Source organism: Miscanthus floridulus, chromosome 18 (assembly GCF_019320115.1).
Source record: "Miscanthus floridulus cultivar M001 chromosome 18, ASM1932011v1, whole genome shotgun sequence".
Classification (NCBI taxonomy): Eukaryota; Viridiplantae; Streptophyta; class Magnoliopsida; order Poales; family Poaceae; genus Miscanthus; species Miscanthus floridulus.
The window spans coordinates 21,046,451-21,060,998 of NC_089597.1; the positions used below are offsets into that span (position 1 = coordinate 21,046,451).

The 14,548-nt window shown below is 44.3% G+C and overlaps 2 protein-coding genes across 4 annotated transcripts; both read right to left on the reverse strand.

The window, feature by feature from the left end:
* Positions 1–4,310: 4,310 nt before the first annotated feature.
* Positions 4,311–7,681, reverse strand: LOC136520590 (mitogen-activated protein kinase kinase SIPKK-like). Of its 2 annotated transcripts, XR_010775300.1 has the most exons (10): positions 7,384–7,681; positions 7,183–7,267; positions 6,237–6,371; positions 5,857–6,081; positions 5,575–5,754; positions 5,272–5,477; positions 4,872–4,917; positions 4,681–4,769; positions 4,537–4,607; positions 4,311–4,440 (listed from the first exon to the last, which is right to left on the reverse strand). XR_010775300.1 is itself a non-coding variant. In XM_066514142.1 (9 exons), the coding sequence occupies exons 1-9, from the start codon at positions 7,449–7,451 to the stop codon at positions 4,592–4,594; spliced, it is 1,050 nt and encodes a 349-aa protein (XP_066370239.1). In that variant the 5' UTR covers positions 7,452–7,680; the 3' UTR covers positions 4,311–4,591. The 2 variants fall into 2 exon arrangements, 1 of the variants encoding a protein (XP_066370239.1); XM_066514142.1 differs by having other exon boundaries at positions 4,311–4,607; positions 7,384–7,680.
* A 2,000-nt stretch (positions 7,682–9,681) lies between these two features.
* On the reverse strand, positions 9,682–13,208 carry LOC136521539 (RNA-binding protein 1-like). 2 transcript variants are annotated; one of them, XM_066515283.1, is made up of 6 exons: positions 13,059–13,208; positions 12,357–12,466; positions 11,926–12,277; positions 11,778–11,839; positions 10,423–10,504; positions 9,682–9,879 (listed from the first exon to the last, which is right to left on the reverse strand). In XM_066515283.1, the coding sequence occupies exons 1-6, from the start codon at positions 13,150–13,152 to the stop codon at positions 9,776–9,778; spliced, it is 804 nt and encodes a 267-aa protein (XP_066371380.1). In that variant the 5' UTR covers positions 13,153–13,208; the 3' UTR covers positions 9,682–9,775. The 2 variants fall into 2 exon arrangements, 1 of the variants encoding a protein (XP_066371380.1); XR_010775572.1 differs by having other exon boundaries at positions 9,816–9,879; positions 10,423–10,694.
* Positions 13,209–14,548: the final 1,340 nt, after the last annotated feature.

Sequence of the window (14,548 nt, forward strand, 5' to 3'; positions counted from 1 at the left end):
GATCTTAGAAGGATCAACGCTGGTGACAGCAGTGACAGAGGCGATCGAATCTTCCGACTCATCATCGGAGAGCTCAATGATTCCCCATGGCGGTGCGCTAGACTCTGGCTCCGCCAGGGCCGAGGCGGTAATCTCCTCGGTGCTCACCAAGGCCTCCTCCTTCTCCTTCTTCACGACCACGTCTCTTCTTGCGAAGGCGCCGTGGCTAAAGACGGGGTCACGGACGGAGCTACGGGCGACGCTAGGGCTAGAGACAATGACACCGAAGGAGAAGACAGGGGCGAGGCCCTAGTAGACCGCCCAGGCGAATCCCCAAGCAACAAACGAGGGATCTTGAGGTGGTGACTGGTGGTCTTCGTCCTCATGAGTATCAATGTGGAGATGCTAAATAGATCTAACCCAGCACTCAGACGCCTGCTTATATAGCCAAGGTTGGGGTGATTAGGAAAACAATCCAATCGTCATCCACAAACCGAAGCGACGCATTAATCGCAAGCCACGCGTAATCCTCGGAAGTCGAGCCGGCGTGGCCACTTGAGTGCCTGACAACCGCCGCCTGACTTGGACGGAGACCACGTTGACAAGAAAAGACGACTCCTGAGTATGGCTTATTTTGTTTTTATAGCTCATTGCCCAACTATGCGACCCTGTAATGTCTACCTGAGCAGTCTTGTTCTCATGGGTAAGAACTCGGGCTTTGAAATAAAAGTCTCGATTCCAAACGCCCTGAAAGGCCCGAGTGCAGGAAAGTTATCGAGTTTGGCTTGCCCGATAAGCTCGGGGGCTACTGATGGTGCCATACTCCTAGGATTCCTGACTACCGGATATGCTAGCTACCGAATCCGAACCGAAGAAGACCCGAAGGTTCACGACTCGCCTATTCAAGAAAGGATATCTGAAGATCACACCAAGACTCCGACTAGGGCACGGCTATGTAACTTGTAGGGCAAGTAGGCCTCGGATATAAATAGCTAGTCATCCGCCTTGTTGTAATCATTGAAACTCTCATAGGCATAGCTATCTTGTAATCGCCATCTCGCTATTCGACGAGGTTGTAATACAAACAAGTAGCAACTAGACGTACGGCTTTTACTCGCTTCCCGAGGGCCCGAACCAGTATAAATCTCGTGTCTCTTCTGCGTTTGCTCTTTGCATCAGGCGAATTCCTCCAAGAACCGATTATCTGCCGGTAAAAACACTAAAACTACTTTTGCAACATCCATATGAAACACTTGCAACATACTTCTGAAATATCTGGAACACTTGAAACATATGTTTGCAACGTGCGCTTTCAGCGCAACATCTCCTTGCTGCTTGGGAACAGAGGCTCGTCGGTGCGTGGAGTTCACCGGTGTAGAGCTTGCTAGTGGCGCAGAGCTCACTGCTACAGTGGAGAAGGTTGTGGCAGGTCCCGTGGAGAAGGCTGCGGCGGGTCTGTGCGCTCGGTGGAGAGGAAGAAAGACGGGTTGCATGCCGTGCTCTGGCGCGGAGGCGCGATGGAGAGGGAGGCGCAGTGGAGAGGGAAGCGCGGTGGAGAGCGCCGTCGCCGAGGCGGCGAGGTGGAGCACCATCACAGAGAGCTGTCACGGTGCTACGGTGAGGTGAGTTTTTTCTTTATTTTTTTTAGAACGGTTGGATAAGCAGATAAGATGTGGTTGTTGGGCTGCATCGTGGCCCACCATCGGCACCGTCCGGGCGGACGGACGCTCTATACCCGGCATTTCTGAATATATATATATATATATATATATATATATATATATATATATATATATATATATATATATATATATATATATATATATATATATATATATATATATATATATATTGATGGAACCAATCACATGACACGCACAAGATCATTACACAACCCAATCCTTGTCCGAAAATGGAAAGAAGAGAGAAGCGGGGGCAGGGGGGGTCTCGAACATTCGTGTCAGTAAACTACAGCTCTGCACATCATCAGCTTCCAGAGGTGTTACCAGTCCTTCAAGGAGATCGACACCATGCTTGGATTCAGTCGCCACACCCTTTGCTTAAGGAGGACAAAAAATTAGAATTGCCTGGAACTGTATATAAAAGAAAATGTATCACTTCTGTGAGCAAAAATGGATAAAAAAACAGAGTGTTTGAGAGTTGTAGACGAAAAGTTTATGGTCCTAGACATGAAGGATCCGACCCCAAGAGAGGATGAGTTGCTCCAACTCAGTGATCAAGTTCTCAATGCGACCTATGAAATACTTGATCCTAAGGTGCTTGAGAGTATCAAGGATCTTGAGATGGCACAAAAAGGTATGAAAGAGATTGGATGAGCCATATGAAAGTGCATCTAGTGTGAAGGAAGCCAGGCTCTACATATTCAAAGGATAAATATGAAATGTTCAAGATGCAAGACGGAAAGAGTGTGCCAGGGCCCAGAGATGTCCCATCGCCTCAATGTGTGGTGGACCAGATTGGAGAGTTCTTGGGTGAGAGCAAAGAGAAACAACAGAATAGGAATATTAACAGACAATAACCTCTATTACCCTATCCATACCCAAAAAAAAAAGAATAGGTAACCCGTACATGCCCTACACAAACAATATGGGTATGGGTGCTGGTTATCCATTGACATCATTATACACAGGGCAACTTCCGTGGACCACGCCAAGACCAGCTTAGCCTGCATCTTCCTTGCTTATTAAACGGCCCGGCCGTAGCAGTGACCATGGCTAGCCCATTGATAAACTGCCATAAAACAGCGTTAGAAAAGCAGAGTGTGTGATACGTACTCCTATCCACGAACTACGAACATTATCTTAGGCAAACTGGCGAAGCATGGTTGCACGATCAAGCCATCGTTAACGAAGTGAACAGCACGTATCACGTAGAGCACGGCTGCCACGACGGCGACCCATACCGGGCCGGCAAAGCGCAGCAGCACCAGCAGGCCATCACCAACCATGTGACTGCGGCGGAGAGGGACAGCGAGACTGCCCACACGGCGAGCTTGTTCAGAAATTGACTAGCAAAGTAACCCAAAATCCAAATTAGCAGTCCTTCGCTCGGCAGCAAACGATTCCACGACCGTGGTATCCATCTGAACCGACAAGTCCATCCCATTTTCTTTCTTTTCATTTTTTCTTTCCTTATTTTTTCCTATGCTTTTTTATTTTATATTAACACATCCATTTTTATTCTATATAATTTAAACATTTTTAGGTTGAGAAATTTATTCAGGATAAATTATATAAAGTATTATGCTAGATAAGTTGTGTATAATTTTTTGAAAGACATTGAATAACAAAAAGTTACAAGTTACATTATTCATAAAAGTTTAGTTAGAAAAAAAATTGTTGAGAAATTATTATGATAACTTTGTCCACTGACAATTATGAAAAAAACTGGGTTGCAAAGGTTATGTAGAAAAGATGTCATGATAACTTGTGACTTGTCTACAAAATAACGTAAAAAGCTATATTGAAAAAGTCATGATAAAAAAGTTGTGTTGATAATTTTTTTTCCTATAAAATGTTATGTACAAAGGTTATGACCTTCTAAAAATAAAAAGTCACGTAAACAATTTTTTAAAAGAAAAAAGAAAAATCACAGATGGTTCGTTGTTTTCTAATCACAGCAAGTTCGCTGATTAGTGAAGCCTTGCAGTAACCTGCTGGGAAGAGAAGCTATTTAGCAAATCAAATCCCAACAGAAGTAAAACTTGTGGTGTCCAGACTGTCGATAAATAAGCTGATTCTTCTTTTTTTTTCTCTCGAACAAACGTGAAATTTACATTGTCATGGGACTAATGTAAAAGAAATCAAGGTTACACATACAATAGATGCTTTGGTTACATCGGCTGCCTTCAACTATAATCGCACAAATCCCACCCTTTGGTATACACACGAGCTCTGCAAGGAGTGGCGAAGCTCGATGCGCTGCTACCTTCCCAGTGGGATCTCCAAATATCTCGACTACAGCCTACAGGTACTGCGACTCTGCAAGACATTCCCTTGGACGAACTGAGTACTTCGACGAACTGGAAAAAAAACAATCCGCAGGTGGAAACAAACAAACATCGACCCAAAAGAGCAGTAGGCGACGAGATCAGTCATTGTAAAAGATCTCTTTTCTTTACAGAGTTTTAGCCTCTGGTTCACACATAGAACCAGGCAATTGTAGAGAACAGGATAGAAAGATACATTTGGATTTATCTCATGCTCCAAATGAGAAAATGGTCGATCCAATACAGGGTTTTGGTTAAGGTGACCATCGTTGTACATGAGGAAGCCAATACATTATATTGTGTAAACAAGAGCAAAAGGTGCTGGCAAAACTTCAGTGCTCATTGATCCTAGAATGCTATACATGTATATATCATGTGTGTATTATGATGCCACGGGCCAATCACAAACTTGACACACACAAGATCATTACAGCTCATTACACACCCCAAGCCTGGTCCAAAAAGAGAGGAAAAAAATGGGAAAACTCGAAACATTCGTGTAAGTAAGCTACTACAGATCTACACAGATCAACTGCCAAAGGGTTTACCAGTCCAGTCCTTTCAGCAGATGAGAAACTGCCTGCCATTTGCCATCGTGCCATTTCAGAGTTGCCTGGAACTGTAAAAATATAAAATTGTGTCACTTCTATGCATAAATGGATACCGAGAAACAGTAAGGAGATTGTTATTACTTGAAGGTGGCAAGTGGAGATCCGGCAGTAGTAAAGTAGGAAGCAAGATCAACATGCAGGTCATCGTACATGCTGAGGAACGGATGATCCTGCATCAAAGGCAACAGGCAGGCAAGTGTAATATAAATAGCCTAGTTTTGCAGATGATTCCTTAGAATAACATGGTAGGTGTGAAGGTGGTTTTTACATACTAATAAGACTTGTGCTGATTTTCTATCATTAGCATCCTTCTGGATACTGAAAATCACAATGAAAATGCATACATCAGACATAGTATCCTCCAGACAGATCACATGAAAAATCCACAGATAGAGAATAACCAAAAACATATCAAGGACAGATGGAAACATGTCATACAACATATGATCTAAACTTTCTTGGCATTACCTTCTACAAGCTTTCCCACCAGCATATGTAATGTACAAAGTATGAAATTTGACTTGAGCAATAAAACCATGAGGTCAAAATGCAAGTCCCTCTATTATGGTGTTTCAAGATAGGTTTGTGTTTTTAAAGGAAAACAAATCGCTAACAGGTCTCATGTAATTTCATTATTTATAAATAAGATTGTAAATGGAGCAGTATCAGTACCATGAAGAAATGAACGAGCAGAATTCCGGAGAAAACTGTTCTGATGGTGCAGATGGTGGCGGATGGTCAACAACAGCTTCAAGTAGTTCGTAAAAGCTTTCACGGGGAGGAAATGGAAAAATTCCTGTTGCACATTCCAGAATCACTAGCCCCAAACTCCAGATATCACTCATGTAGCCATGCTTCTTGCCACTGATTCTTTCAGGCTGTCAATTTTGCTTCAGTTCATCAGAACTAATAAAGTGAAAACTATTTCATGCCAAACTGGAAGAGGCATTTATGAACCCAAAAATATGCACTCACCGCCATGTAGTTGTATGTGCCAGTAAATGTATCTCGTCCAGAGGAACTAGAAATAATGGCACTTACACCGAAGTCTGATATTTTTACTTCACCCCTATGATTTATCAATATATTTGATGGTTTCAGATCTCTGTGTATAATGTGCCTCTCATGATGCAAGTGTATCAGTCCTTTTAATACCTGCACAAGAAAGGTATAGTTTTAATGGAAGGTTCATGTGAGGCTAAGGTATCATTTTAGTAGCAAAGAAAATATGGCTAGCTTCTGCCACATGTCACTGGCCTGCTTACAAATTGCAGCAAGGTGGTCCTCTGGAATGGTTTTAACAGTCTTTAGGAAATCGGCAAGAGAACCACCGTCCATGTACTCCAAAACAATAGAAATGGAGCCATTGACATAAAAGCACTGATAGAACACAACAACGTATTGGCACTGTGTTGATAAGTTTATTTTCAACTCCTTGGCAATCTGTTTGCGTATACTCTCATCAATATTTAGTTGAATAACCTGCGAACACAGTGGCAGACCGATGAAGGCGAAGACCCTTTACAACAGTTAGGAAGAGTACACAAAGTAGATACAATATAGAGATCATTCTAAAACTCTTTAACTGTAAAGAACCATAAATAAGCAGCATGAAAGAATGAATGCGTCGGAAATACCTTCAGAGCAAAAAACTGGCCAGTAAATTTGTGGCGGACCAATTGCACATTTCCACTGTTACCTTTCCCGATCACTTTTATAACGTCTAGATCATCTAAGCTCAGTTGACTATCCAGTGGCTCTATAGGAGGAGCCTGAAGAACATTTTTTAGCAAGTCAGAAAAAAATGTGGGAACAGTATCAGAAATTTTTAATAGGTAAATAAAAAGCAAAACACCAACAATGGTATGAGACAGCATTTTTCCCACTATTTGTGTCTCATTCAGAACAAATTCAGCTAACAGATACATCTATAATTCCAGTAGACCATAGCACGTACAGATATTTTTTGCTAGTGCCTTATTTGTGTGATTGTGTCTCACTCATCAAATCGGAAAAGTTGTCAAGAGCCACAAAGATACATATTGTTTTCCATAAACTAGTATCTTAATTAGAGTACCAATGGATGGCCGCCCAGTCATCAAACTGAAGAAGTCTTAAAAATGCCACAAGGCTACATATCGTTTTCCCCAAATCAGTATTTTGACTAGATAATTAGGGGACGGAAACGACAGCATATGCAGACATGCTATTACGGAACTTCTGTGGAGTGAAAATGCTAGTAGTGCAGAACTTTGCCCAAAATATCTACATGTTTGCCAACTGCTTTATATCACCGTGAAGAAATATGAAAAAAAAAATGCGACGGAATTATCACTGAGCAACGCCCTGATTCCCGGAGACAGGGCGTACGCGTACCAATTCCACGAACAAACAGAGCTTATTAAAATGTGAATCCAGAACACCTATATCTACCTGACCTGACGAAGCAATCATTCATATCCCAGCGCTCTCAAGAGAGACGAATACAAGAGCCAATTTTAGCTATCCCGATCCTACGATTTCCAGACGTATGACGCCAAGACGCGATTTTTAGTCCTGTGTGGCTGGGTGCGGGCGGCTTACCTCGCCTCCCTCACTCTGCGAGACGATGCGGAGGCCGTCCTTGTTGACGAGCAGATCCCCGTCCTTGAACGTCCCGCTGTGCGTCCTGCCCGGAACCCAAAGGTTGATGAGCCCCAATAACCAACGCCAGGCGATTAATCAGCAGAACAAGAAAAGAGCCGAGAAAGAAAGCAAAGGGGAAGCTGAAAGGTGAAAGCCTACAAGAATTTGCCGATGGTGGTCTCGTGGGACGGCAGCGTGAGCTTGATTGGCTTCCGTGGCGTCGCCATCGGAAGTCTGTCCGGCGGCGGCGCCGGATTCCTCGCCGGAGCACGGAGGACGGAGCAGACGCGCGGGGGAAAGGAGGGGAGTGGACGGGCTGGTTGTGCAGAGCTGGTGGTCTCCTTCGGAAATCTGAAGTGGAGGTTGGCACCTTCTGTTCTGCACAGCGCAGCAGCGCTTACGGAGTACTTCCTCTCCTCTCCTTTTGAGGCTCTGCTTTTCTGAACTTGTGCTTACTTTTCCTCCTCTCTGCGTTATTCTCAAATCTGAAAGCACGACATAATTGGTGTCCGGCACGTGTGCTATCAAGTCAATGCCATTGAAAACCTTGTGCACAAAAGGAGTGAAATGAAATCCAGACAAGGTTTTGGTGAAAATTGATGAGCCAACGAGAAGGACAAGGATTGTACATCGGAAAAAGTCTACTTAACCTCTCTACCTTTCATACTTGATCTACTTCACCCCCAAACTATAAAACAGTTTTACCCCCTAAACTTTCTAAAACCGTCTATTTTACCCCCTGGGCGGTTTTCAGACAGTGGGTTGGCTACAGTAACATCGGGGTTGCTACAGTGACAGTGGGTTTGTTACCGTGCCGGTGATTTTGAATTTCCTTTTTTTTATTTATTTTTGGTACATTTTTGAAAAATCATAGAAAAATCATAAAATGAAAAATCTAATTTTATTGGACTCCACATGAGTAGATCTACACAGTGAATATATAATACGGTATGCTTTAGTATAAAATTTTTTTTGTAGCTTTAGATTAATTGGAAAATCCAATTTTGTCTGTAATTAATTGGAATGATAGACGGTTTTAGAAAGTTCAGGGGGTAAAACAGACAGTTTCATAGTTAGGGATGAAGTAGACCAAGTATGAAAGGTGAGGGTTAAGTAGACTTTTTTCATTGTACATTTGTACTAGGTGAACATTGACCTCTGATTGTGGGCCCGGAGCTCCTTCCTGACTCTCTGTAAGCTGTATTTTTTAAGAGCTTTAGTTTTGAGAAATACTAGTACGAACTAAATGGGTCCCTAATAAGCCGAGCAACATTAATAGATGGGAGTTTGTTGTCTCCTTCTCTGTGCTAATCTTTTTTTTTTGTGTGTGCTAAGCTAATCTTTTAAGGGAGAGGAATTATGAGAGTAGCACCTGTCCTGAGAAAATTGCTTGACTACTTGTCTCCTTTTGCAAGACTGAAGGCCTGATGGTACCTCTACCTTTGTGTAGATCCTGGAAGCGTCAGTGTGCCCTCTGCCCTGGCATGGACGGCAGCAGATAGCTTTCGTGCCAATGACAGGCCTGCACCATTCCAATCTCCAACCTCCGGACTCCCGGATTGGGCGGCCCAGAGCGCCGCCGCCGCCGTATCTACAGAGCCCATGCACTAATGATTGGCAACATGATTTTCTATATTATTTCCCTACTAGTGCCCTGGAACATCAAACTGTGCAAGCGGTATGGTGCCATCCCTCTCTTATCATTTCTGCAAGCGCCAAAATTGGAACGATATGAATGCCCCTTGAACCGTGGATGGATAAACTCACACATGGGTAGCAGCAACTGTAACCATGGTTACCAGCAACACTGCAGCAGCCAACAGGAACAGGGACGGCCGGGCCGGACTGACCTCACAAGCAAAACTTCACCATGCCACCGGAGACTGCTGAATAGCCACGGCAAACACGTTGGCACTTGGCGACGGATACGGGTAGCCTGGAAACTGCGGCGAGATTTTCCGGCACTCCCCGGACCACAAGACTCCGGCGAGTCTCCGATCCAGAGTGACGGCGACGGCGGGATGCGCCGGACAAGCAGGTCCTCCTCGCCGACCCGGGGTCGCCGCTGACCTCTCCGTCGTCCGCACGCCGCCTTCAGATTCGCACGGATGAGGAGCTGAGTGACCGTGACATCTGGCGAAGGCTTTTGTGCCGGACAGCAACTTGCTCACTTGCCTGAAGAGTGACAGCTCTGGAGTCTGGACCTTGGTGGAGGTAGTGGGATCAGATCGGCACCACGACAAGGTGTCATCCTCATTTCTCAGAATACTTTAAGCTTTTGGCATTTACCTGCCGTCATGTACAGTGCTCACCACCAGGTAATATGCATGCCAATTATCACTAGCATATTTGATGGTAGCGAAAAGAAAAAAGAAAATCTATGATAGAAAAGAAGGCATGAATGGGGCCAAATAAAGGCGCATTCCTATCATTCCATGCGTTGGTGTCACGCGAGACTCCTGATAACATGCATCTTCATTTAACTGCTCGTTCCAGTTACATACATGCTGATCATAGACCATCTACGGTGCCCATTGCACAGGCTACACTGCTACCGCTTCCTATGATCCTGGGCGGCTGGCAAAGTGAAAGGGAACCTTGCGAATTGGATCTTAAGACAAGGGCCGTCAGGCTTCCGGTCATCAAAGCAGTACCCTGCAAATAAAATGATGAGTCAGGTGGAAGTTCAGTCCCAGCAAACTTAGGCCCGGTTTAGTTGCCAAAATTTTTGGCAAAATGCAACTGTAGCATTTTCGTTGTTATTTGGCAATTAGTGTCCAATCATAGTCTAATTAGGCTTAAAAGATTCGTCTCGTGGATTTCGTCTAAACTGTGTAATTAGTTTTATTTTTTATTTATATTTAATGCTTCATGCATGCGTCCAAAGATTCGATGTGACGGGGAATCTTGAAAAATTTGGCGTTTTGGGATGGAACTAAACAGGCCCTTATCTGAAACTTGACATGCTAAAAGAGGTAGGGTTACTGTCCCTTAACTGCTGGAAAGAAAACTATCCATGCATAGCAAGTATCTCAAAGGATTACATGGAGATAACTGCATGTGTGTTTCCTACACCTGAAAGCTCATATTTTATTTAGACTATATTGTGCAAATAAAGCATATGCCTCCACTCTACTACAAGAATATGCAGAATGAAAACATGAACAAACCAAAGCCCAAAGGAAGTAGAATTGGAACCTTGTAACTCTTTCATAGGACCGCGTGCACATTTTGCATTCTCAAACTCCACAAAGCACAGAACATAAGCCTTGTCACCACTCTGCAAGAAGCAGCACGAAAATAACATGCATAAAGTTGACTCAAAATAACACTAAAAGACGGCACCAGAAAATTCACCACCACTCATAAGTAACAAGTCACCAAAGTATGGAATAAGGGCTCTGTGCTTTTGTGATTACACAAAGAGCAGTAGATGTTAACGTCAGCACATAAGAATTTGAAGAAATGACCTAGAAAGAAATACATTAGAGTAGAGAACTTGACAGGGGTTTTACATACAATAAATATATTGCACTAGTACTTTCCTATTCCATATAAGTTCATTAAAAATTTGTTTTGTTTCCATGTAGGGAAAGAATATTTATTCCAGTGTATAAGCATTCACTTAGTGCATGGTGAGTGATCTCAATGTCATAAAAAACCACTGCAGATTTCATGAAGACCATATGAGTCTTGGACGACCCCGCCACACTGCCCCCCCCCCCCCCCCCCCCCCCCCCCCCAACACACACACACCCATCTCAAAGTCTCCAAATGCATGTTCTTTGCTTGGTTAGTAGCCCAAGGAAAGATATTGCCAGCTGATGGGTTACTAGCCAGGGCAGGGCCCAAAAATATTTTTTTCCCTATCATGCATACAATCCTTGGCCACAACCTATCATCTGTGCTTAACTGCATTACTCCTAGATGTCTGGAATGCAGTAGCAGTCTAGATGCAAGCACCCTTCCTAGAAAACAACCACACCGAGAGGAAATACCCCCAATTTGGTGGACTCACAATGTCATGGATGTATGCTCAGGGGCCATGAAGCACAATCAACTCTCCAGTAGAAACACTCTAAATTTGATGTACATGACAAAATGGATCTATGTCAAGTGGCCATGAAGTAATAAGGACAACCATCAGCATAATATGGAAAGAGAGCAATGCAAGGACCTCAAATCTTTCAACAAATGGAAAAGGTTGTGACATGACTCATTTGCCAAGTCAAGGATATATCACCAGGCTGTGGGTAGAAATGGGTGCTAAGAAACTCAGATCTGTATCTGAGGACCCCTTGTGGCTTGTGCAGTTTCTTGTTTTTGTCTTCATATAATCTGTACGCCCCTCTTAATCTAATAAACGCGGCTCTTTTGCTTTCAAATTGAGCACTATATAAACCATATCTTTAACATAAGCCAAGTTCAAAAATATGAATTCCGTGCAAATGCTCAGATTTGCAAGAGAATGGGCAGGTAGCATTCTAGCAAAGAAGAATTAAACCATTTTTCCAAGTGAGAAGAGATGATGCATTGAAAGGGCAAGCACTTACACGTCTGGGCTCCTTGTGCACTACTCTGATGTCCTTGAAGCCAGGAAAAACACGGAACAAATCTTCCAGCAAAAAGTCAAGGCTTGCAAAATGAAACTTACAAAGATGAGGAACTACGATGCAGAACAATACTAAGTGGAAAGGATACGAGCAACTTCTCTCCTTGTGCAATCAGTAGGAAGACAATCGACAAAAAGAATGTTGGATTCATCTTCTGAGGGCCCATCAAAGTTTGGAAGTGAGCTGTGGCGCTCAACATCTGGAATACTAGCACCTGTGCCTAGAGAAGAACTTCTCCCTACTACATCTGGTTCTTTCAAAGGACTAGGTCCCAATGCCCTGGCTGGAGCATGTACACTCAGCCCAGCCAAAGACGGGTCTTCCAAAGCACTAGACCCTCGTGACATAGCTCCAGCAGGTAGTCCAGTCAGGCCAGCCAAAGCAGGATTGATCACTCCTGCTGGACCATCATAACCATACGCTCTTGGTTGCAACATTACCTGTAGATCAAAACTAAGTCATTTGTCAAATAAAGGTAGTTACTTTCCTCTGAATCCTCCAAAAGTTTAGTTGTATTACGTCGTTTCTAAGAACGTCTGGTCCACCCGGTAGAACAGAAGGTCTTGGAGCATAATAAGATGCTACAGAGTCCTCGGGTGCAAGATAACTAGGATAACCAACTCGGGAATCTGCCAATCAAACGAAGTTAAGAAGTTAGCCAGTGAAAACAAAAAACATGTCAATCAGTTCTAATCCAAGAACTGAACATCATTGCAAAACTCAAGAACAACAAAAAGAAAATGGAAGAGAAACAAAAAAAATGAAGAATGTCTCATTAAGGCATGGAATTGTATCAGAGTACTATATTCATCTTCACAGTGTATAACTTGGCCTGAAAAGTAGTCTTACAAATAACTAAATTAATAATTTACTCAAAACTTAACACTCAAAAAAGTTACTAAGTAGCTTGATATAGCAATCAGATATCCAATGTCACTCACTCACTCGGTCATCATGTCAAATACCTCTAGAAACAAAATCTCCAACGTCTAACATAACATATTAGTTTCAGGGCGGACCCAGTAAAGGGCATGGGTATATAAATATACACCCGATGTTTTTTTTGGCAAAAATAAAGTCGAAGTTATATTACGTAGACATGTATACGCACTTCTAATTAGATCAGATCCGAATTCTACAAACAGACAAATAGCTGAGGGTGGTTAGGGTTTGGCTGCTCGGTTTCGCGCATCAGGACGGGAAGATAAAGGGCGGGCGTACCTGATGGGTGTTCTTCGCCGGCGAAGGGCCTGGCGTAGGCCTCGGGAAGCGCGGAAGACCTGGCGTAGTACGGCGGCGGCGGTCGCCCAGCCATCGCCGAGAGTGAGAGAGCAGGCGGTGTGAGCCGAGTAGAAAAGACAGGGCGAAACGTAAACGCAGTCCGGACTCGGACTCCGGACCTGTTTTGGACGTAGAAATTAGACTGGGCCTTGAATCGAGCAGGCCTGGATGTTACTTTGGTCTCATCCACGCAGCGTGTTTGGGCCAAGAGTCCAAAACATATAGCCTGTGAGTTGACTGTGAGGCTGTGAGTGTGTGACGCTGCCTAGTTTTGGTAGTACTTAGACTGTCTCCAACCCAAACACGAAACCCATTACCTAATTTAGGTCCTACACAGTAGAAAGAGTCGCTACCTAAAATTTAGACTCTCCAACGGCCCAACGCAAATCAATCTTCTTCTTCCTCGGTCTCTCCGCCGCCCACCCATCTCCGACTCCCCAGCCCGACGCCGCCTCCCCTCCCAGCCCCCAGCCCCCAGCGAAGATAGATAGATGATGTTCGGCCACCTCGGCGCCTCGGCGAAAGCAGATGTTGACGAAAGAAACTTCGATTTTTCCCCTCCCCTATTTCGTGTTGTTTCCTCGTTCCGGGGCTTGGATTTCTCGGTGCTTTTGTGTCTATCGGTCTCCTTGGCTGAAGAAGGGGAAAAAAGGTCGAGCTCGGATTTCTCGGTGTTTTCTTGTCGATCAGATCTGCATGGGTGAAGCAAAAAATCGTGCACGGGCACAGGTCTGCAAGCTGTAGATCCACTGATCCAGTGCCCGCCGTTTGCATTCTGTGAGTCCGAGCAAGACGAAGAAGGTCTGAATGATTAATGGAGTCATGTTCTGTTTTTATTTGTTCTTCTCCGGTTTTTCTTCTTCAATCAGTCATTTTCTTTGGTAACGGTGGTGGCCGTGTGCTCGAATCCACGGGCGGAAAGGTGTGTGCATCGTGAGCCGGACGCGGGGAAGACGACGGTGATTCCCTCTCCGCCGCACATTCGCGTGGTGGTCGGATCCGCCGTTGGTGGCCGGATCCGCGCTCGTGGTGGCCGGATCCGCCACTGGTGGCCGGATCTAGGCGGCGGCGAGCATATCCGACCGAAGACGAGCATCTCCGACCGCCTCGCCTGGAAGCGCCGGCCGCGCCTCGCCGCAGGCCCACCACTACGACGCCAGACATTTGCGTCGTCTCTCTCGCGAGACGCTTATTTGCCTTCCGATTTGGCTGGTACGCAAAATGCGTCTTTTGATTGGATGCTCTGTTGGAGCTCGTTTCTTGAACCCAAACCACTATGAATCACCTATTTTTGCGTTTGGGGGGCGTCGTTGGAGACAGTCTTAGCTAATGATTCATTTGTTGCTCAAAAAAAAAGCTAATAATTCAGTTGATCAGTAGTACTATATGTTCTCGGCTCTTAGATACATTGCTACTGTAAAAAAATAAAG

What these genes read in the sequence shown, in the direction of transcription:
- LOC136520590 (XM_066514142.1), bottom strand. Translation starts at nt 7,451, where the DNA reads ATGGCGACGCCACGGAAGCCAATCAAGCTCACGCTGCCGTCCCACGAG. An exon ending in GCCAGTTTTTTGCTCTGAAG is followed by an intron (nt 6,082 to 6,236) that starts GTATTTCCGACG and finishes CTGTGTTCGCAG; the next exon opens with GTTATTCAACTAAATATTGA. An exon ending in TTGCTGCAATTTGTAAGCAG is followed by an intron (nt 5,755 to 5,856) that starts GCCAGTGACATG and finishes TTTCTTGTGCAG; the next exon opens with GTATTAAAAGGACTGATACA.
- LOC136521539 (XM_066515283.1), bottom strand. Translation starts at nt 13,152, where the DNA reads ATGGCTGGGCGACCGCCGCCGCCGTACTACGCCAGGTCTTCCGCGCTT. An exon ending in CACAAGGAGAGAAGTTGCTC is followed by an intron (nt 11,840 to 11,925) that starts GTATCCTTTCCA and finishes TTTTGCTGGAAG; the next exon opens with ATTTGTTCCGTGTTTTTCCT. An exon ending in TGCACAAGGAGCCCAGACGT is followed by an intron (nt 10,505 to 11,777) that starts GTAAGTGCTTGC and finishes TGCTTCTTGCAG; the next exon opens with AGTGGTGACAAGGCTTATGT.